At 30.0% G+C, this 24151-nt stretch overlaps 1 protein-coding gene across 2 annotated transcripts in view; it reads left to right on the forward strand.

Moving 5' to 3' along the window:
• Nucleotides 1–1495: 1495 nt before the first annotated feature.
• The window catches only part of LOC131846083 (rabphilin-3A), a 38148-nt gene continuing 15492 nt past the window's right edge, over nucleotides 1496–24151 (forward strand). For both annotated transcript variants that reach the window (XM_059195304.1, XM_059195311.1), the window contains exons 1-4: nucleotides 1496–1663; nucleotides 12628–12773; nucleotides 16622–16766; nucleotides 20742–20910. In XM_059195304.1, the coding sequence (XP_059051287.1) occupies nucleotides 1596–1663; nucleotides 12628–12773; nucleotides 16622–16766; nucleotides 20742–20910 (528 nt within the window). In that variant the 5' untranslated portion in view covers nucleotides 1496–1595. The remainder of the gene's footprint in view (nucleotides 1664–12627; nucleotides 12774–16621; nucleotides 16767–20741; nucleotides 20911–24151) is intronic.

Raw genomic sequence — 24151 nt, forward strand, 5'->3', positions numbered from 1 at the left:
TGCACGTGATATGCATAGCAAAAGAATTTAAATCTTATGTCCAAGCGGTAAAACACAATTTTTTATTCAGTGACGAAATAAGTAATGAGTGACGAGTGAGAATTCCACTTCGAACTTTCTATTTCCTTCACACGTTTACCAGTACAAAATTATATTGCCAAGGTATAAAGAATATAAAAATTGTATAGTTTCTTTATGAAATCACAAAAGATATTTTTAGAATATATTTTATGTATTAATGAAGTTAGTAAAAAAACAAAAAATGTTGTTTTGTATTTAGGATTAACATTTTTCTTACTACGGCGCCGCGACGCGGCGTACCGAAACTAAGGATTATGATTATCTATTTGATTGTTTTATTTACTTATTAGCTAGGTGATTTAATTTCGTGTGATTGATAAAAAAAATAAGTAAATGTAGTGATTATTTTCTCAGTGGTTCTTTGTTCGGCAAGGTAGACTAAGTTTTTCTTGCCGCATGAATATATAATGCAAGCAATAGCAATTCTCACTTTATACCATAGTTTGATACTTATATGAATTAAGCTTTTTGTAAACATGAATATCAACAACAGATATTGTCAAGTATTATTAATTCATTGGTTCCGAAACCGTACAACTACATCAACATACTGTATGGATGAACGGATATATTGTAAATGTTAGAATAAATACACCGAGCAGGTTACTACAAATTATTACTCTAGTGAGACATTATTCCTGAAATAATAAAGTTAAATTTTACACTGTTATTAACATAGTGGGTATTTCTTTGACAGCTCATACTGGTGTGTGAGTTAATTAAATCAACTTATTTGTATGTACTACATTGTATTTAGTACCTAGAATTATTTCTATGTTATCCATGACTAAAAAATAAAAAATTAACCTATTGAATCTTATCATCACTCAATGAATTATGAAATCGAACCTGTAAAGTTCATTGTTCTGTCTACATATAATGAAACATATTTTTATATAATAGACCAGACGATTTTCTTCTCTCCTACTTAAAAAATTAATAGATTTTCAATTTTATTATCTCTTTGTGGAACCAAAATACTTTATTTTGGTTGTATATTAATCTTATCATGTTTAACGTTTTTGTTAGTTCATTAAATGCTTAATACAATACTTGAATGAATTAATCAGTAAAATAGTGGTAATATGAAATCGTAACGTAATTATATAATAATCAGTTGACTATTAGATATAAAAATATAAACATGTTACTACTTCATATAGTTTACCAATTTTATTTTCATAATTAGATAGCTATGTCGCTGCATAGATTGCCTCTAAAGCAGGTAGCTACGACATAAATTTGCAGCCAATCTGAAGAAAGGGTTCTATTTCATGAAAATGACGAGATTCGCCACACACGTTACTATTTCTAAGAGCGCTGTTAAAATATCGATTATTAGCAGCCTCCACTCACCACTCCACAGTCTACACCATGCGAGATTCACGAGAAGCAACAGTTGGATGGAATCAACAGGCGCGAACGCGCGGGACGACTTTCGCGCGCATTTTTAAATTCTTAGCTGTTGTTTACTACAATTCAGGCTTATTAAATTTATTGTTCGAGAACAAATTATGAACTATCAAAGTAAAGCTAACAAATTCGTTTGTCCTAACGACCGACAGCTTTCGTTGCGAGCCAAGTAAGTAAATTATTGGTATTAAAAACTCGTAAAAACTTTTATAGGTACTTGCTTAAATTTGAATAATAAATTATTTAACAGTTTAATTATTCTACCTAAATAATTACTGAAGTACGGTCTCATTTTAATCTAGTTATAAATATCTATAGATAAATACTTATAGATACTTCGTTTTTTTGTTTTTGTTATACGTAAAGTTATCGTGATAGTTAGGTACTCTTCTTATACTTAAACAAATTTCGTCTCATATGTTCGTTTTATTTAAGTAGTTGCGTAAAATTGAAAAGCTAAATGTTAACATTTTATGTTCTTATAAAAAAAAAACGATAAACAGTTATTTATAGCTCATAATAGAAACACGTGGAAATGAAGTAGCTAAAGGTTAAGGCCTCAAAGTGTATTTGTAGGTAGTTCACACCGAGGGGTGGCTTTGAACAAAATCTTACCTTTATATCATTTATTTCCGATGGAAATATTATTATTATTATGTATAATTATGGAATGGTACATTAACGGTAATAGCTGGCAGGGCTCCAGTGCATTAGATGAGCATTCATTCAAACTATTGTGTCATACCATGAAATGTACGAGATGGCAATGAAATGGGGGAGCACAGGCCTAGCATATCTACTTAAAACAGCTATACATGACAAGCAGGTTATGGAGACAGGACACCCCATGCTCCAGGAAGTGTAGTGTAATTAAAACTGGCATCACAGTGTACCTAATTTGTACCCACATCTCTGGTGTTGTTACTGTTTAAGTAAAGGCAATCGCCTAGCTGACAAGACCCTCTCTGCAATGTAATTTGTTACACTATATATTCGAAATCAAAATCATAAAAAAAAATATTAAACACAGAAAAATATATATTATACTATTATTTTAATAGTTTTTTACTGTCATATTTATACACAGATATTGTTAACCAAATCTTTCGGTTTTTTGAATAGTTTAAAAAGAGTGGTATTTTTACCCACGAAGTATCTCAATAATGTAGTAAAGTATCTTGCCGACAAGCGTAGGTAGTACTTAAGTACTTAAGAGTAATACCACAGATAACATAATATTACATAGTAATACTAAGGCACATAGGAAATCTCTTTTACAAATAAAATTAAATGTCGCAGGGCGCAGGTTCGTATACATTTGTATTCAGGATTTCAATTGTTTCTATCTGTTTTGATCATATGTATTTTATGTATATATTTACAAAAAATATACCTATATATTTGTATCAGTCGTCTAGTACACATAACACAAGCTCTACTTAGCTTTGGATTAGATGACGCTGTGTGAAATTGTCCTGTGATATTTATTAAGGCTCTTTGGAATTATACCTAATTACTTTAATTAGTGGTGAATAGTGGAGATACTTGTCGATAATTTATAATAAAATATTTCCTTGTGTACATTAAAAAGGAAAAAGTGTGTCTGTTTGTTATATTTTCGCGACTATACAGTTGAATGGATGTTAATGAAATTTGGTATGCAGGTATATTGTACCATAAGGATGGACATATCTTTTATCTAAAAAGCAGTAAAACAGCGAAATCGCGGGTAAAAACCAGTATCTAATACATTTGCATCTATTTTTGTGAACTCAGTTGATTTAAATGCCTTTTGGGAAAGGAAAAACAATATGTTTCTAAAAATACTCCGAGGCTATGTCAACATGGATTATTCAGACGGTATTGGCCTTGCACTGCATGTTACATACGCGTAATTCACTTATCTCCCTTTGTGCTGTATCGTATCCGTTTCCTGTTTGTGTTACAGTCCATTCACATCGAGGAACCATAAAGGTTCTATGCGCATTTAGATCATCGTCAGATTCTTTTGTATTTCTCATTGTTTATCACATTTCTTCTTACTTGTCAGTATCATCTGATTGAGTGTTAAATTAGACCAGTTTAGCACAACGCCTGATTTAGTTGATACCTAAATATAATCTAGAAAGTGAAGTGAGATTAAAAGAAGAATGAGTGTATATGTAATAACTTGGAAATGTAGAAAGAAAGAAGTTGCCTTAAAGTAATGAAATAAAGAAAGGACAAAGTACAAAATATTTTTTATATACTTCCTAGCTACTCGCCCCAGCTTCGCCCGGGTATACATGTATTATATAGATAAACCTTCCTCTAGAATCATTCTATCTATTAAAAAACCGCTTCAATATCCATGGCGTAGTTTTAAAGATTTAAGTATTCATAGGGACAAACAGCGACTTTGTTTTATACTATATAATGAAAAGCTCTTATCAAGTTTATACGACATAAAAATTGAAAAAATACATAGACAAGAGCGATTGACATGGACATTTTTGTATTCCTTTAAGTCTTATAATAAAGAACGCATGCATGGGGTTAGTATAAAAATGATAGAAGGGGAGATTATTGAAAAGATATGTATATATTATAGGTATAAAATGACCATGTATTAAAATGAAGACGATAAATACAATTTATAGTTTACAAATCAGAATTCACAAGAACTTGACAATTTATTAGATTCTGTCGCTTATTTACCGTGCAATGTCTGTAAAGGAAAGTACATACAACAGAATATATCCGAGAAGTCAATTAATGTAATTGTGCGGAGGATTCAATTTATAATACTTTATAGTCATTAGCACATAGTAAGTCATCAAAGTAAAATACAATATTAAAATTGCTAAATATATTTATATGTTTATGTAACTAATCGCAGTTTGTACATGAAAGATATATAAGACTAACTAAGCAGTACTGGAGTCATTATCAACTTTATAGAACCCATGGCAATTATTGTTGGATTTTTTATTTTTTATGCACGTTAACTACGGTTACGGCTCAGCTGCGGCTCAATTGAATTAGCTACAATTTTCACTAATATATTGGTAACTGTCACATAATAATAAATTTGTGGGTGTTTTATTTTAAACACTTAGAAAAAATATATTATTCCTACGCGTACGAAGTCGCAAGCTGAGCTAATTATGAATACCTGTAATAACTTTCCAAATTTGTAATAATTAATTGGTATAATCCTGGCAACTACATTAAAAAGACTTGGTCAAAAATTTTGATGAAGTTACAAAGTGTATTTCGTAACTTTAGCAAAGTTGTTTCGCCCCTAATTCCCCTACGAGGTTTATACCAAGTTCTTTAAATTCGTAATAATAAGTAGGTAATTAAAATTAATAAGCAGCTCCGTTACTTGTAACATATTTTTAGAATATGATAGGTACATACTATAGCTATATATTGTGCGACGTGCCTAATCCTTTGATATTGATAAACAAATTCCTGTTCACTACCGCCCACTAAATACTGTGCCATCTATTGCAGATACTTTATAATTTTTCTTTTGCTTGGTGATGTAATAAAGGTCATGGGAAAGATAGATAGAGATCTTTCCCTTGACATTTATTACATCACCAAGCTTCGTATGATGCTAAAATCTATGTGTTTATCTATAGAAAACATAGTTTTTTTTTGTGCTGTTTAGTACACTATACATAATTGTCGACTCTATTCAGTATAGAACAACATTTCTATTCGTTTGTGTAAATCATCATTGCCTTGCCTTTATCCCATTATGTGGGGTCGGCGCAGTATGTAAATAATTAAATAAACCAAGTCATGATATTTAGGGAAATCATTTATTTCAAAATGGTGGTACTAGAAATACAGGAATTACTGTTCTTTAATAAACAATTCACTATAGTAGTAGTCACTTGATATATTTGATCTCCCAACAATGGATACTCGAAGTCAGCCTGAAGCCGAGCACTAAGCCGTCTAATGCCCCTTATCTCCGAGATTGGAATGCTCTTTTACCTTTATGTAGATATATCCTTTTCGGCTAAAAGATAGATATGTTGAGCTACTTCAATATAAAATTAAAAGAAAGGGTGGACACAACACAACACAACTTTTACGCATTTGTACGAAACCGCCGTGAAAGCTCAATTCAAAAAAATATTTACCGAAATTAATATGGTGCAAAATTTCAAGACAAATGTTCGAGTCGTCAGGTCTTTTTAATATTCGCGAAGGAATTTTCATAATTCCAACAAGTATATCTACATACATACTGTCTTCCAATGAGACATCTACAAATCTATAGTACCTACTAATTATTTAAAATGTCTCAGACATTGGAATCATATTTACACATGACACTAACGATTATACGATCCCATATAAATCACTTCAAACCCAGTATGACTTTTTTCCAATAAATAACACCCGACTCGAGACGCACCCTTCGTCAACCGTAACCCAATATCCTATTATCTAAGTAGAATAATGTAAAACTATTTTTCCTTCATCCTCGTGTAAATTAATATAGTATTAGTCATAATAAAATATTAGTCATAAAATATAATTTTAATATTTCACTCGTTATATATACATAAGTAAGAAATAACTAGTGATGTCATAGATGTAATTTCAAATTTTAATACGACTACCTTTTTATGGTTTGCCAATTCTGTATTATTTTCGCTGATATTTTTATATCTAGACAATCGACGACGATCCATGTAACGCCACTGTCATATAATTTGTTTAAAATACATTTAAAAGAAGATAAAGAAAAAATGGAATTTATCAGTCCGTTTAGTCTTCGATGGGACCAAAGTTGAGGGTATTAGCATATTCATAGGTAATGACACTGATCTGATGCAAGTTCCATTCCTACTTAGTGCGAGAGGCAGAGGCAGTTGCGGTTTTTATATTTTAGTATACGTTGCTCATTATTTTAATATTTTATCTAGTAAACATTTTCTTTTTGTTAAGCTCGTTACACGGTACTTAATTTATATTATTTTTTTACTGGGATTTATGTTTGCAGACATTCCTGTATATTTTGTATTCAACAGGTAAAAAAATGTCGGGTCTTCCGTATAATATATATGTTTTCAAGGTTTCTTTCTTCTACCACCTTAGTAGGTGGTACAAGATACAACGATACAAGATACACAGCAGAGTGGATTTGTACATATTATATAACACTAGTTTGGCCCACGACTTCGTCCGCGTATTGACGACTGATTGACAAGTTACTATCTACCCACAAAAAAGTAAAATCCGGTCAATTCCATAAACCTATTCTCATGATTAGTTTTCTAAGGGACTCCTCTGTTGATTTAGTAATGTTGTAACATATTGGCGTCGCTTTTTTATGTAGGTATTGTCGAACTCATCTAAAGAATACAGAAGTACATAAAGTTATCTTTATCTGCAAGCATTTCAATAATGACAACACCCGGGCGAAGGCGAGGCGGACCACTAGTCCTAGACAAATTTATAAACAATGCTGTTTTAGTAAGCTATTTAGTTGCTGAATTTTCTTAAAAGGAAATTGAAATTCTCATATCTAACAAAATATTCATCGTACATTTCTCTATGATTGTTTGGTTACTCCTATAATAAATACCCAATTGTTTTAAATAGCTTTTTGTGATATTATGCATATATATAAAAATACGGTGAGTCATCGCTTAGTCACTAATAGGGTCTGGACAAATACTCCTTGGGGCGCCTACAATAAAACATTTCCCTGGAATTGAAACAAATGAAAAAATCTCTAACATAATGGCAAAAAGAATTGTAATTTTAAATTAAATTGTGTCCCATCTGTTAGTAATGTGCTTCTAACGATATCCAATTGCCAAGCTAAAACAATTTATTCCAGATGTAATTATAAAACATTGTTTCACGGTTATTAAATAATGTTCTAACTTTTTAAACGCATCCACACTCTTTTTTCTTAAATAAAAATTATAATATAATGTAATAAATACCTACAATATAATCCATTTTTTTTTTAAATGTGAGTCAAAATATTTTCGTGGGATGGATATTTAGTTGGGCGAAATGAAAATTTCTCTATAATTAAATATTCCTTAACATTAATATATTGTAATATATTACAGTACCTTAAATATACATCGCAGTACCATTCAAACTGAAAGCGATGCAAACCCTTTACAGGTGACTGTATGTATAGAATTTGTAGGGTTGTAATATGGACTCTATTCTCCGCATTTAGCCTCTCATCTGGGCCTTTGTGCGTGAATTTGTAGGGTTATTTATTTATTCTGTACTAGCTGAGCCCGCAAATTCGTACCGGTATAACTTTTCGGCGCGTAAACAAATTGGAATAAAACAAACACAAGAAATAAAGCTAAACATTAGTAAAAACTGCAGAAAAATCATTTATAACTTAAATGATTTTTACAAAGATTATAAACGCGTAGACCAACAGATAAAAATCTGTAACGATTGTTATGAGTTCACGTTTAAAATGTCATAGTTTGATAATTTTATATTTTGTCTCATTTATATTTCACCTATAGACTGATGCGTTACATTTTTATTATATACTATCTGTGCCCGCGGTTTTACTCGCGTGAAATTTATAGCCTTAAAACTTATTCTGATGTATAGCTATATTGCTGTAAAGTTTTATCAAAAGCCGTTCAGTAGTTTTTTCGTGAAAGAGTATCAAACATCCGTCCATACTCCATCCATCCATATAACTTTCACGTTTATAACATTAATAAGATATGTGTATACGAGTATATATCTATAGATAGATATTGTTAACTTTTAGTTTCACAAAATTATTAACCTATTATGTGGCTACAAGAGAGTAGGAGCTGGTAGTTGGTGTCAATTATAAACTGTGCTAACTGGAGATTATGTTGTCATCACCTATGTCAAATTGCGTTTTATGACAGAATTAATGAATATTAATGTACATATATACATCTATTAGGTTGTTGACTGATACAGTTTTTCCAATTTGTTAAATAGTAATGTGTACAACACAAAGAAATTAATGGTTAGTTATATTTTTAAAACAAAATTGAAGTATGGCATTGGAGTATGATAGTAGAGATGGTTACCACCTACCCACCTACCATCATGTGAACTGTCAACTTCTTTGCCATTCTAATTCTAATCTGTCAGGTCAACATTAAAGAATTTTTTTTATAATATATATTACTTACATAGTATATATGATATTCTCCTAGTACATTTGTACACTATAGTACGTTACTCTTTAAGAAACGAATGACGTGCCTAATCTAATGTTATTGTGTCTTTATATTGTATTTGAAATATGAATAAATGTTGATTTCGATATGATTATATATAATAGATGCACACATATAAGGCACATAGTTACCGTGGATATCTATGGATACTATACATAATATGAAAATTATTCAGTTTATTTGCTTTGGAATTTCAATGGCCACACTACATGTGTCATTGTTATTGTTGTTATCACATCTTGCATTGTAATAATTATTGTAGAATATTCTTATATATGCAATCTGTCGGGCAACATCTACGTGATTTGTTATATAGCTTTAGTATATATGTATCTATATCTAAAATTGTATACTTTACAAAGCTATATTTATTTATTTTTGTCTAAATGTAAGAGTAACTTGTTCTGAATAACTGCAATACAGTCTTTATATACTAACATAGTTATTTATGGATTGTATTGGATTATTTACGATCCAATCTTATTGTAATTATTTTTGTGGGTTTCAAAAATTTCATCTCTCTTTTTTTAGATTATTTACGCATTCAAGCATCCAAATTATTGTATATAATACGAAAAAAATATATAACGAAAAAAAATATGCAACGCAAAATTTTGATAAAACGCAATCTCGCGTACCTTACGGAATATTTTATTAACGAATATATTCTGTATAAGCTTGTCAATTCGACTGAATTTCCTTCTTGTAAGTTACGTGACTTTCTCGCCAAATGTATGTAATGTATCAGATTCAGGTGGTTTTTTTCCAAATGATATGAGTACTTTATTTTCATAGATTTAGTATCGATATTCACCTATTATTAGTATATTTAAAATTTCACGATTATATTGTTGTCTATACGTATTTATTATTATAGAAGATACAGTTTACGATTTATATTTATGATTTCAAGAGTTACATGTGGACACAAACAAAGTGTCTGAAATGCGGGTGACGTCAAGGCGATCAGTAACAATACCCTTGCCCTGGGAATTCTCGTGACACAATCCTTGAGGTCAAGGAAAGTAGTAATTTTATATATATTGCTTTTTATAGCCCGTAATTCCACTAAATCTTCGTGTGGTTATGAAGTAGGAAAAGACCATTCTTTTCATTTCTCAGTAGGTGGCTAGGGGAACAATGTAGATACAGCAATATGTGACAAATCCTTATTGAATACGTATTGCTACAGTAGCTTTAGGAACAAAAACAATTAAACATGTTATGGAGTTCCGTTCAGTATTAAACTACCATTTCTGCCTGTTTGCGCAAAGTAGAACTTACGAGCTACAAACTAGATTTAACTTCAAACGGCAGTTACCTGGATATACAAAATAATATACATTTTTTTTATATGCTACGTAGGTGGAAAATAAGCATACGGTAAATGGCTAAGTTAACTTATGGACGCCGAAACCTTAATATATCCTTGTTGTAAAATCCCGTAGTGTCTCGCGAAACCATCGACTGGTAGTTCATCCCACAATCTAAGTGAGACGCGTGTAATTAAAATAAACAAAGGACGATTTATTCTTATTCATAGCAAATAAAATCAAAGACACTAGTTTTGCATAATGATATCCACACGTTTCTGACAAATTGACTTAACCATAACATCAAAACAACATTTTCCCAGGTCTAATCAAGCGAACAACTTATACCTATTACAAAATGTGTGTTTATGTGCGTAAACAAACATTTTATGATATAGATTGTGCGAAAATCAGGGGTTTTATTTCGAATTGACTACTCAGAATAATCGAATCTAATGGTAGTCGAGCCAACTTACATACATTGTTCTAATTCAAATTATCATGATTGTTTGATGTACAGTAGTATTCATTACATCTAGTCTAGTTAAATGTAGTCACTTGAATTCTGGCAAAGAGTACTTCCAAAAGTAATATTTAAATTATAATAATTAGTTACCCCATTTCTATTTCTATGGTATATATTCTATACTTTATCTTCTATCTACTTCTATTCGAACTATGTTCTCATTTACTTGCCAGGGATTTCAACTTTTTTCAAGTAGATAGTGGAAATAGCAAACAATTGAGGTTAAGAATTTGTTTTTATACAATTATGTTATTGTTTCTTAGAAGGCAAGTGATTATATTTGATTATACCGGATAAGTACAACTAGAAAATATCCGAATCTTCGAAACTTTGGTTATGTTATTTCGTAGTAGACCCCTGAAATTGCTTAACTAATCTGCATAAATATTGAAAGAGTTCGATTATGTTTTGAAATAAACTCAATAAAAACTTTGTAACGCTTTCATAACTCGGGCTTTATTTTCTAATTTACAACACGTGTTATACGATTTAAGACATGTAAATGGCATTATGAATAAAAATTGAAAAACAACAGCAGAGATATATTTGCAATTTTATTGATTGAAACTCGCTATCATAATCCGAAGGGGAGATAAAGTGTAACGACGTACCATGTATTTGACTCGTAATCGATGTTATTACTCAAAAAGATATTTTTAACATGCTAATTCAAAACACGCCACTTATATACCTATATCCGCTTGTTCGTCTATCTAAATAATTATATTTCATACTATATGTAGTCTAACAATATCATTTATTATGCCGTTCAAAATTTTGATGAACCTTTAAGATCCTACACACGATAATAAAATCAAGTGCAATATAAGACCAGTGGTGGTGAGCAGCCTGCATCACTTTCTAGATCACCTCGTGTGTAGTGAAATCGAAGCCTATTTTATTCCCAATATTATTCCTGATTTTAGTTGTGTGTAGAGGACGTATTAGTTATTTATTCGGGTATAATTATCAGTATTGTATAACTTGGAAAAACATCAAGGTATTGACACGAATTATGGAAACAAGATGTTCTCCAGAATATACCTACTATGCCAATAGACATGAGTAGCTTAGTAGATATATTTTGTACTTTACACTGTTGAAACCTAAGATGTCACGGATAATCGGAGATATATGTAACGGGTTAAAATATAAGCATATGGCATATTTTTATACCTATTTTTCGATATATCTATTTTTAGGTTTCGTATTCTGAAAACTCAAACGGAACCCTATAAGTTCGTTATCTATCAGTACGTCAATACTTGTAATCGATGCTCACTCTCCCTATAACAAACCTACTTATAAATATATATAGAGTACATTTTTTGCCAACATACACTTTGTAAGAAGCAGTCTGCTTGAGTATCTTAACGTATTACAGCCTTAGAACAACTTACTTTGTAGGCTGTATATCAGTTGAAGAATGAAATAAGGCAGTAATATTACAAGACATGACATCTCAATCGTCTGGAATGACATCGCATGAGTGGTCAATCATGGGTTCTCCATGCATAGGTATATGCGACGGGTAATAGTTAGTATCAAGTGGACCATAAGGTTGTTTGTTATTACAATTATAGATGAACAAAAATATTTTTTATCCAATAAAAAGAGTTACATACAGGACAAAACATTAGAAATTTAGAAATATGAACTTACTAAACTGTTGTAATAAAAAATGTATCTTATCTGTAAAAACTTGATGGATAGACAATTTATGTTGACAATACATAAACTAATTACATCTTTACTAGCCTTGTTACCACAAAATTGTTTATGTATTTACTAGTATGTGTATTTCTAGCCTGAGGGTATTATAATAATAATGATAGAGATAGTGAGTACGTTTATATTTTTAAGTCTTCATATTCTGTTTTATTTTGTTTTTACTGTATTTGTAATTAAGTAAAAGATGGTTTATAATAAAGAAAATATTTGAACAAACGTATAAATAATTTCAGTTTATAGAACACATAAATACATTAAATAGTAGTACATGGGTGCAAAGTCGAAGTATTTGTGCATAGATATAAATATATTTAGCAATGCCTTAATAGGTACGTTGTTACAGACTCAGGACTGGATGGAGCGCCGCACGCAGCGAGCCCCCGCTGACGCTGGGCGAGCGGGAGGCCATCGCCGCAGTTGTCAAGCGAGCTGAAAAGCTGGACGAGGTCGAGGCCAGGCGAGTTGGTCGTCTAGTCGCCAGACTTGAAGGTGAATTAATCTTGAAAGTGTTAGCAATAAGGAAGTTTTCTATTTCCCCCTTTACTATCTGGCCTAAAAAATAGGGTTCGATTCGACTGTATTTTTTGGGTGGACATGATATGTTATTATATCATATCATGTCCACGCAAAAAATATCGCATAATATAAGGGAGTGAGACCTTTTGCGTTATGAATGAAACTCTGTATTTGTCACAGAAAATACAGTTACACACACAATCATTACATAGTATAAAATAAAGTCGCTATCGCTGTCTGTCCTTATGTATGCTTAAATTTTTAAACCTACGCAACGGATTTTGCAGTGGTTTTTTTAATAGATAGAGTGATTCTAGAGGAAGGTTTATATATATAATGCATGTACACCTGGGCGAAGCCAGAGAGAGTATATAGTTATATATAAAATGATAAAAAAAACAATAATAAATAAGACAAAGGCGGCCTTATCGCTAAAAATTGATCTATTCCAGTTGTTTGAGTTCGTTTTTTTTTACAAATATTTAAAAATTTAAGTAAGATTTTTCTACAATTTTATGAATTACTGCTTTTATCATTTCAGTCACAACAATATTAAGTTTCCATACAATAATAACATTTTATAAAAATAGTAAATGTTTAATGAGTAAATATCCGTGTTTTCATAGTGGGAGGTCGCAATAAAACAAGATACGTTCTAACCAAAAAAATAAGAACACAAATAAGCCAAGGGGTTCGCAACACTGATGTTTTTCGACATCTATATGTATTTTTCATTCTATATTTATACTTGTAGATTGATGTCAACATCGATGTCAATATCTATTAAGTGGGCATTATTTGCTTCCACAAAAAGAACCCCCACCATTAAAAGTATTCAAAGTACGGTCAACGGGAGAACATTTTATCTTGAATTTGTGTCTGTTTTGCTAAACTTTAATAAGAATTATTCATGACCAATTATGTGGGATGAGACATGAGAGGCAAGGGGTAATCCTAAACATATGTAAATAACTAACATTTATAAATTACAGAAGGCTGTGCCTTCAGAGTATTTATAATAAAAATATACATACTTTTTTGCACTCAAAGTAATTAGGGAATAAAATTAATAAGCGGCAATAAGAGGTAAACTTATCCATAATATAGATCTTATATATAGGTATATTGTTTAAATAAAGAAAAATATATGTATGTATATTTAATTTACTTCTTAACTTTCCAAAATAATCTCTACATCAAAAAATATCCAGTTCTCATATAGACTCTATTCTTTGGGTATTTACTCGATGTGTCAATTAATGATTCTCATTGCATAGTGATTTCCGAGTTAATCCAAACATCAATTCTATTAGGTATATGGCAAGTACATGTTCCTGTCAATTGGAAAAAATATAGATTCGCATCATAGTATAATACAAAGTAGTAAAAAAACAGTGTAACTGCGAAACCACCTCTTTTAAAAGTCTGTTAACTAATTTATGTTTAAAACTGTAAACGATTTATGTTTAAAAAGAATAAAAAGCAATTAGTAACAATTAATAAAACAATTACTTTCCTATATTATAACCTCTAATTGATACAAGTATCTCTATAATATAATTACTTGAATGTAATATCTACTGATTTAATAATGTATAGTGTAAGCGTGAGAAAATGACTAGCTATGTAGCATGTTAGGTCGCTTTTTGCGTGAATTCTCCACTGTAACGACCTGACTTCATACTTCTCCTATCATCCTTCACTCATGATCCACAACCGTTATATCGTTACCGCAGGTAAATGCACCATATACTATCTTCATCCATTTCAAAAAAGATAGGCTGCACGTAGGCTGTAAAATATCCAATAATCTAAACCTACTAAACATAATTACAGCTAGAGCCGTCAATATATATTTACTTTATATTTTTCACATCTATTATTAACCACTGTATAAATTATAATGTAAATTTAAAACAAGACGTCACTATAAAAAAAACTTCCATGCCAACAAACTGAACCGTTCGACTGAGAAAGAAAGGTATTTTTCTTTCTCAACTCCAGGACTGTATTTGCTTAGTTCAGTAGAAAACAATCAACAAAATATTTATGTCTTATGTAAACAAACATTATTCTGTTTTATTTCTGTTTATATTTGTTATATGTCGTATTATTAAATTGGGTACTATATAATATACTGTATTTAATCTTAATAATATTGTATGATACTATTGAGACTTTCGTATACATATTTGTATGTTTTATACATGATGCGGATAGACTAACTTTAACAAAATGTATAGTACTATTCTTTAAAAAAATATAGTTATAGATTTGCGCTTTTATTTCGCGATTATTGACTAGCATTACATTACAACAATCACTCTGAAATGAGAATGAAAGTAAAGTAAGTTGTGAAGCAAGATTAAAAACTATTGCACTACACATTAAGACGAAAAAAATGCATTTGTACATACTACTCTCAGGTTTGTTTTAACCTATGTTTGAATGCAGTTTTCTCTGATAATATAGTAAGCATCCTTGCGAGATGATATTAGTAGGTATTAGTTTTTATTTATTTATTGTAATTTCGAATACGAAGTCGCGAGAGTAGCTTGTACTTAATGAAGCATACTATTACATATAGGTATTACATACAAAGTTATTAAGGATAATTCTATTTAGAAAAGGTCACCAATATAGGCGGTTGATTATTTCTCAAAACTCTATTATCATGAGTGCTTCCGGGCCAATTTGCGTAGGAATAATAAAATTGTCTGCTCTGAGCCGCAATTTAATAAATTAATGAAATGAAAGCTTCTTCATTAGCATCTATTCAAATGAAAATACGTACCACCTAGTTACAGTATCACTGTCAATTATTTCTTAATAAATGATAGAGTTTTTTTTATCAAAGAATTATCTATTTTTTCATTATATCCCACTTTTATAAAGACTATTTATAAGTGTAATGGCAAAATATTTTTATTACAGATTTTTTTTAACTATTTATGTTGTAGAATATATACTTATTTCAATAGGTTTAATTTGTCTTTCTAAAATGTTAATAATTCATGTGGGCATAATACTGATAGACTAGTATACATGTAATATAAAATTTAAAAAAATATATGCCTAAACCAGTTAACAGCTGGAGAAATAAAAATAATAAAACTATATAATATACTATATAAACCGATACTTCATCCGCATCACATTTTCTAAGTTTTTAACACATTTTATATATGTAGGTACATATATTGACTATAACATACAGAGAAGTATTAGTAAGTAATATAAAAAAAACCTTCATAGAATTAGTACCTACTGATTATTTTATTATATTATCTAAATTAAAATAAAGAACACGACGCACAGCCTCTTGGTCTACCTTTTTATCACACCGCCTTAGTTTCAATAGCAGCGGATTTGATTCCATGCACGGTACAAACAATTATAGGATTGAGTGGGATTGTATTGGTTTGGATGTTTTCTATGTATATTTTATACGTATTTAAATAAAATGTATGTAAAAAATTACATCAGTTGTCATGTACCGTAGTGCAAGCTCTTCTTAGTTGAGACGACCCAAACTGAGCAGGGTTTGTCCTGAAATATAACAAAAAAATATGAATTTAAAAGAATAGGTCCCAGTGATACTGGTGGTTCTAATGATACTGTTTGTTAAATAAACATTAAAAAATCTATAAGGAGCTCGTTTGTCATTTCAATAATTTTAAACTAGTATCCTATGTCTATATCTAACCTAGACCGTAGGGTCAAATACAATAATAAAATGGACATACACGTATAGTTGAAACTATGAAAAACTTTATGACTGAGGTTTGAAACGATTTAACATATTTTATTTTCAAACACAGGAATGCGACGGTCGGCACAAGGCCCTGCTCCTAGGTCATGTTTGGTGTGCGGTGAAACAGCGAGGCTTTTAGCTCCTTTAAGGACCTGTGCGATATGCAACCAGTCCGCCTGTCCAAAATGCGTCATAGAGACTCCTCTACATAGGTAAGAACTACTTCGTAATAACATCTCTATTTACAATAATAACAGCGGCATAAAAATTAACGACTATGGGTGTTAACGTCATAATAATAAAGTTAAGAACTGTAGTGAAGTATAGGTAGAACTGGTTGTATGTAAATGTATGTGTAATGTGTATGTAACCTATTGTGAATAAAGCTATGACAATAAGGTATATACTGTCTGTAATGTAGTTTTAGTTGATCTTTTTATGGAATGCGGCCCAGGATTGTTGGAACCGCATTTGTTGGGTTCTAGAGATCTTAACTTTTTTATTTTCGTTATTCATAACCGCTACATCTTCATCATTGGTTCATTAAATAATATATTGTCTGTATAATAACACAATAAATGATTTTATAAATGCAGGATATAATCTTCGAAAGCAATTTGACTTACCTAATATATCCCCTTAGAGCAGTTATAGAAATATTTGTTTTTCACTATTTGAAAGATTATAAGAGTACGAGTATAGGTACATTTACATTTTTATTTATTATAAATTACATTTTTCTTCAAGTGAGTTTCCAGAAAAGTTTTAAAAAAAAACAATGTCTTATAACTAAAGTGCGGTTTGAGATACCTACTTATATACAGTTAGTCATGTGAAAACCTTTCCACGGAGACTCGGGTTCGGGCCGAGGTATTTGCCGGGGTTTGCCCAAGAGACAACGTATAAATCATTATCGTGATTTAGAATTTAGAACACATGTTAATTATAACCCACATAATGCAAACCATACAATAAATACTAATTCCTAACAATAATATATATGAATTTTTACTTGATAATTTGATACTAAACCCCAAATATTTCTGAGGTCTAATTAATGTTGTTAGACAATTTTTTAAATATTGTTATAGGTATAATCATGAATAAGAGCAGTGAATATAAAAATTATGATATTTCAATTTGCACTAATCGGTAAATAACAAAATTCTGCAATTGTGTCGGTATTTTTAGTTCTTGCTATATACGACCTAATGAAATTAGACAACAGTGGTATTTTAGACATTAAATGTATGTACATTTAATGTCTAAAATACCACTGTTGTCTAATTTCAAAGAGACATCTTTTTTTATTTAATTCGGATGACTTGAGAATTGTTAATAACAATGTTATGTAATTCAGACCCGGATATCAGTGATAAAGCAATGCAAAGTTTGATAGAGTACAGTCCGGATATGAACATTTGGGTTATTAATTTCGGAGTAGACCCTTAGGGTAAGGAGACTTATGTCAATAAATTCTTACTTCACGTCTCATTTTTGCTCAACTTCTTATATTTATATAAGTCCTATCAGAAATAAACATATAAAAAATTATATCTCTAATAAACCTTTATTTATAAACGTTACTTCATAATTAACGGCAAGTAAAAATACTTGCGCCCTTAAAAACCTTTTACAAAACCTTGAAATAGTTACCGAGCGTCTAATTATTAACAAGGAGCAGGTTACTAGGTAAATATAGACATAGGCAGAGTGGAGCTCCCGAAACCTTCCTTATGAATCAATAATAACGGGAAAAGATATTTTTACTTTATTCTACTAGCATGTATAAAGCGATTGTATTAAATCTTGTTCTAGCACTGGTATATAAACTGATTTCTCACGAAACAATTATAACAACGGGAAAGCAATATTGATAATCAACTGTAATTTATTTATTACTTTCTATAAATTGAGAATAGAATTCATTAAAAATTATTTTTATTTATATGGTATTTAAACTAAAATAATTCCCTATGTCTAATGTCTGTTTTTGTGAAAATCTATCTGCACGTAAAATTTCATTAAGATCCGTTCAGCCGTTTAGTCAAGAAGAAATAACAAACAGAAAGATACACTTTCGCATTTATAATATTCCTTTAGATTTTGAAGCTATGGTGTATAGGAAAACATAATGTTACATTTTGCATATCTAAGGTTTCTATTCCTTACGTCAGCGGCCGTACTCGAAAATGACGGGGGCGGCGGTGAGAACGGTTCTTTTCCGGAGCGGCATATTTCACTAAATGATCTCAGAAAAGTTAAGAAAAAATTGTACTATTTCTATCTATATATACTGTATTTATGGGTATATATAAACTCAGCGACTTCGAAAAAGCGACTTCCTTTACTAAAATTTTCATTTTATTTTCGAAGAAGAAACATAGTATCTCTGTTATCATGTTAAAATCTATTTTGATTATAAATTTCATTAATATCCGTTCAGCCTTTTAGTCTTGTAAAGGCAACGAAGAGACATACCTATCTACTTTTAAATTAATACTGTTTAGTATGAATAATTGTGATAATATTTCACAACAGAAATAGTAATCCTTTCTATTATAATAAGTATAATATGATTTTTATACGGTTATCAATATCTAATTTTTGAAACTTAAATTAGAAACTTCATTTTAACTGTCTAATTATATTTCCGAAATTTAAAAACTCAACATTCTAACAAGTACTCGTATTTTACGCCTACGTACAAAATTAATTATATCAAATTTATTTAAATATCTACCTACACATATTATATTTTAATTATATTCAATTTAATAAAAAAGTATATAGGTGTAGGGTACAATATAAGCAAACCTTTATATACTAAATTGTTTACTATGTTCTAAAGGTGGGATAGATATTTAATTTTTAGGTGTGTATCGAGCAATCAAACTTGTTTATACTGTCGTATACGTAAATTAAATTGTTCAAAGAAATTCAATCTGCTTACTTTATTAATTAATTTTTATCAATCGCGAAGCCGCAGTGCTTCTCCATAGAATCAATGAACAATATGACGCTATTTTTAAACTTGTCTAGTTATTAAATCAATTAATTCTATCTTTAGTAGCATATTGTAATTACTGTAGAAGAGACGTGACTAATATTTTTTTTATTTATTCTTTAAGTCTATAGAGTATCTAGTTATATTAATCATTTTCAATAATATATCTCATTATAATATGAAGCTTACTTCAGCTTACACTTATAAATATGTTGTATTGTAGAAAAATCTAATTACTGATTTGAAATGTCGGTTTAGGTAAGAAAAATCTGAAAGTAATTCTGTTATTTTTCTTTTGTGAGCAATTTAAAATTATACAAATTTAATATTTTGTGTAAATACTATATATACATAAGAGAATAATATGTATGGACATATTAAACATCCATTTATAAAAACATCCATTAAAAAAAAAAGGAATGTAATGTCTTCGGCTCTAGAGCAAACAAGTGCCTACGAAGCAAGAGTAAACGAGTACAACAAGTACTCTTACCTGAGTATGAATTAGGAGACAGCTAGCATTCTGTAGAACCCTATTTGATGATCAGGACTATCGAAGAAAACTGTGAACCAAGTTACCCGTATATTATATTTATTTAGTCAGAAATCGCGTTTTACTTGTTATTTTCATTACTTTTAAATATTATTATTATATATATTTAGAACTAAAAACTTATTCATGTAAACTTATATGACAAGAAATATATTAATATTATAAAGAATTGTTTTTATAACTAAAATGAATCTGGTTGTAATGGATGATGAGATTATTACTAGTATATTTGCACCCCTAAGCAGCTGAGGGCGCTAGTTTTAAATAAAACTGAAATTAAGGAAGATGTTCTTAATATATTTAGACTCTTTAATAATGTCGCCATTAGTTTGTATAGATTTATGGTAGCTGGAAATATATCGTATCTCTATTTCGAGATAAATCACGTACTAATTAATCACAAAACAAACAATTTTATCACGGGTCATCTTGCACAAAATGGCCTGTAGATTTATTTTCCTTGTACACCGCTTACATAGAAGATAAGTAAAGTTTTTTTTTATTTTTATTACACTAACAGTTACAGCTTACAAAAGAACCTCCTTGGCTGCAGAAATAGGTACATAGCAAAAATGTATAATTTTTACCTCAGTAAATAATATATAAATAAAAAACATTGGGGAGTAGATCTCCCATTCGTTCCAGAGAGCAGTACATGTGCAACCTTTGTGCGGAGACTAGGGAGATGTGGAAGAAGTCGGGAGCTTGGTTTTTTAAGTCTTTGCCAAAGTACATTCTACCGGAGAGAAGGGCAACGGGACGGTATAATGATTTGGAACTGGCGCGGGCTCTACAGGTATGTACATATAAATGAACATTTACTCGTAACAAAAAATACCTACTTTTAAAAGGAAATCGTGTAATATTTACCTCCATAATTTTGTACAGTGATGAATTTTAATATCTATATTTTTTTCTCTTTTGAAGTTGACTAAAAAATACTACAAAAGATAGTTGATGTTGTTATATATGTATTATTCAAGTAACTGACACAATTCACCTTGCAATTCAAAGTAAAGTACGTCTGTTATAATCCCCTAAATGGTACATGTTATTGTAGTTAAATTTTTATTATTGTAGTTGAATTAAATTTAAAATAAAAAAATGATCTCTTGAGGACTGCGCTATTCACTTTTTATATAAAATATCCAAACTATTTATATTATATTACTATTTTATTTTTTTATAAAACTTATAAGTCATAATCGAAGTGCCCGAGATATCACTAATATTTATCAAGTCCTTCGATGGCTATTAGTTGCTGACAGAAGTCATATCACACATAACGAGAAAGTTAATTTCCTAAGTTTGCTCATGCGATAATCGAACGAGGGGACTACTACATACTACTAAATAACAAGTGCGAGGATCTGACAAAAGTTCGGACATTTTCTATTAAAAACTTCACTGGATGTGATCAGTACGGACCAAAGCTGCCAATCGTACGAAAAAACTCGTCCTTCGCTACGAGGAGATTTTCATCCTTGTACGAATTTGTACCAGGTTTTGACCTACAGAAAAAGATCAAAATACGATGAAGTATGAGATTAGAGAGTAAATTTAGTAACCTTACGACATATTGATGATATTCATAACGTGGCCATTTCCATCTTCATACATGTTTGTACGAGATATTGACCTCATGATATGAGGTTTTAAAGCCAAATTAAGCTAATATACGACCCTTTAATATTTTATGCTACAACCCTGGTACGGATGTCCTATTCGGACCGATTAAACTATATTTAACATTCAATATCTTACTCTACACCCAACAATTTTAATTTAACTGTCAATTTCACTGTTTAGGTATTTACATTCTAACATTTGAATATGTGATTTCGGAATAGGTCCCTAGGATTCTTGTAATTCGGATGTCATTAAAACTAGGGTACGTACATTATAATATTACTATATTATAGTGTATCTTGCCTACTAGTTTGCCATAAAAAATATTATCTTTCAAATACAATTCTTATTATGTTTTATTATTATAGTTCAGATAGATCTTTAGACAAGATAAATGAACTATATGTTCATAATTCATCAGAAAGTCCCCTGTTGCTTTATTGTTTTAGACATCTCCCAGTAATATCGCTAGAAATGGCATTTTTCTATACTGAAATAAAATGTACTTTTATTAGATCAACGTAATAAATATTCGTGTATATATGGCAGTTATTCTGAATTCTAGAATTAGTAAATGAAATTAAATGTCTACTATTTTATAAATGACTCCAAATATTTATTTAACCATATTTTATTGTAAATTGAATTACTTCGGAAAAATATTTTAGAATGGTATAAAATCATAACAAAATTTACAAGAAGACTCTGTTACGACATAAATATCTCATGCGACTACATATGCAATATCTGGCTGCTTACACTACAGAGTGGATTTTATTACATACCATTAGCACTAAAATTATGTAACAAGTTAAGCTATACCAGCTTTTCTGCATTTATTGCAGCCTTGAACTGTACTTAGATGCAAAATACAACAGTATAATATATTCGTTTCATTTTCTATCTACAATTTATATTAACAACAATATAATAAGTCAACGAGAGTTAGCTACGTAAAGAGATAATGTATTTTCGTAGTCGATGCTACATTTTCTCTTCTATTTCGAATATTTAAATACAAACGAGTTATACAAACGTAACTACTAAATTAGAATTGTAATTAAGTATTTAAAATGTATCTTTTTGTATTCTGTCAAAGGTACATTTATTATTGCAAAGTAAAAAGATCATAAAAAATATCCTCTTATGAAAATGAAACTTATTTTTGTGCTTAAATTTTACTTTTGTATATTTAAGTAATTTGAATGTAATAGCTATACTTTAGTATAACTCTTTGTATTCTAACATAATACTGATACTGCACGTCAGTCTTGTTGACTGAGAAAGCTGAAACTTTATGTATGCTGACACGTATGACACGTCTATATTACTGTAATGGACTTGTCTTCAAACTTTCATATAGATAAGTGCATAAATGTTGTTATGAAATATTTAGAAGCCACACTTTGTAATGTATGTATCAATTTAAATATATACAAATAAATAAAATACTTTATATCTGCTTATAATTGCAAATTAACAGCTTTTCACAAAATTTTCTATTTCACTAAAATACAGTGCTTACATAAAGTAAATTTGTCTGTTTTTCACTCTGTCTGTTTGTACTGGCTAATCTCTGAAACAGCTGGATCGATTTAGACGGGACACTCGCACATAGCTAATGGTGGTGGCTTTTTATAAGCCATTTAGGCTACTTTTATTCTTTAAATTTTATTTATATATATTTATATACATAATAAAAAATATTCGCAGTCGCGGGTTTGCGCTAGTACTTCTATAAATTATATTTAAAATTACGTCATTTTATTTATAAAGATGATATAAGGTATCTTTTATCGTAATTAATTAATATAGAAGAATACACTATTGGCTTGAAGCTTAATATAATAACTCTATTATGATTTTTTAATATTTTATGTCGTCCATCGAAAATTGGTATAATTATTAAATACCTACTCTGTTTGCCTTTGTATAGCAATATTAGTCTTTGTTTTGCTTTATACTAGATTCTGCTTCACTTCTATCCCCAAATTTTGTTTTTATTAGTAAGTACAGTGCAGCGAATAGAGTGAGTGAGTGCAGTGGTAAATATAAGAAATTAGAGTCATATTTCATTATTATATTTAAATTTTATACACGTAATAGTACAAAGAGGTTTCATCACTAACAATAAGTAGTAACGAATTATGCTACACATAGCTACATCATTGCATTGTTATGTCAAATTAGTCTTATTTTCCATAAAATTTTATTTATTACCAACTTACTGTTACTTAACATTATTATATATTTTTTGTCGCCCTCGGTAGTCTAGCGGTAGCATACATATGATTGTTTGTATCGGTATGGGTGTTTTCGCATAGAAAATTATGTATGTGTTTACTAAAAAATTATGAATTTATATCAGTTGTCTAGTATTTATAACACAAGCTTTGCTTGCCGTGGGA

This window comes from Achroia grisella, unplaced genomic scaffold (genome assembly GCF_030625045.1).
Source record: "Achroia grisella isolate CSIRO2021 unplaced genomic scaffold, CSIRO_AGI_Agris_v1 utg109, whole genome shotgun sequence".
NCBI classification, from domain to species: domain Eukaryota; kingdom Metazoa; phylum Arthropoda; class Insecta; order Lepidoptera; family Pyralidae; genus Achroia; species Achroia grisella.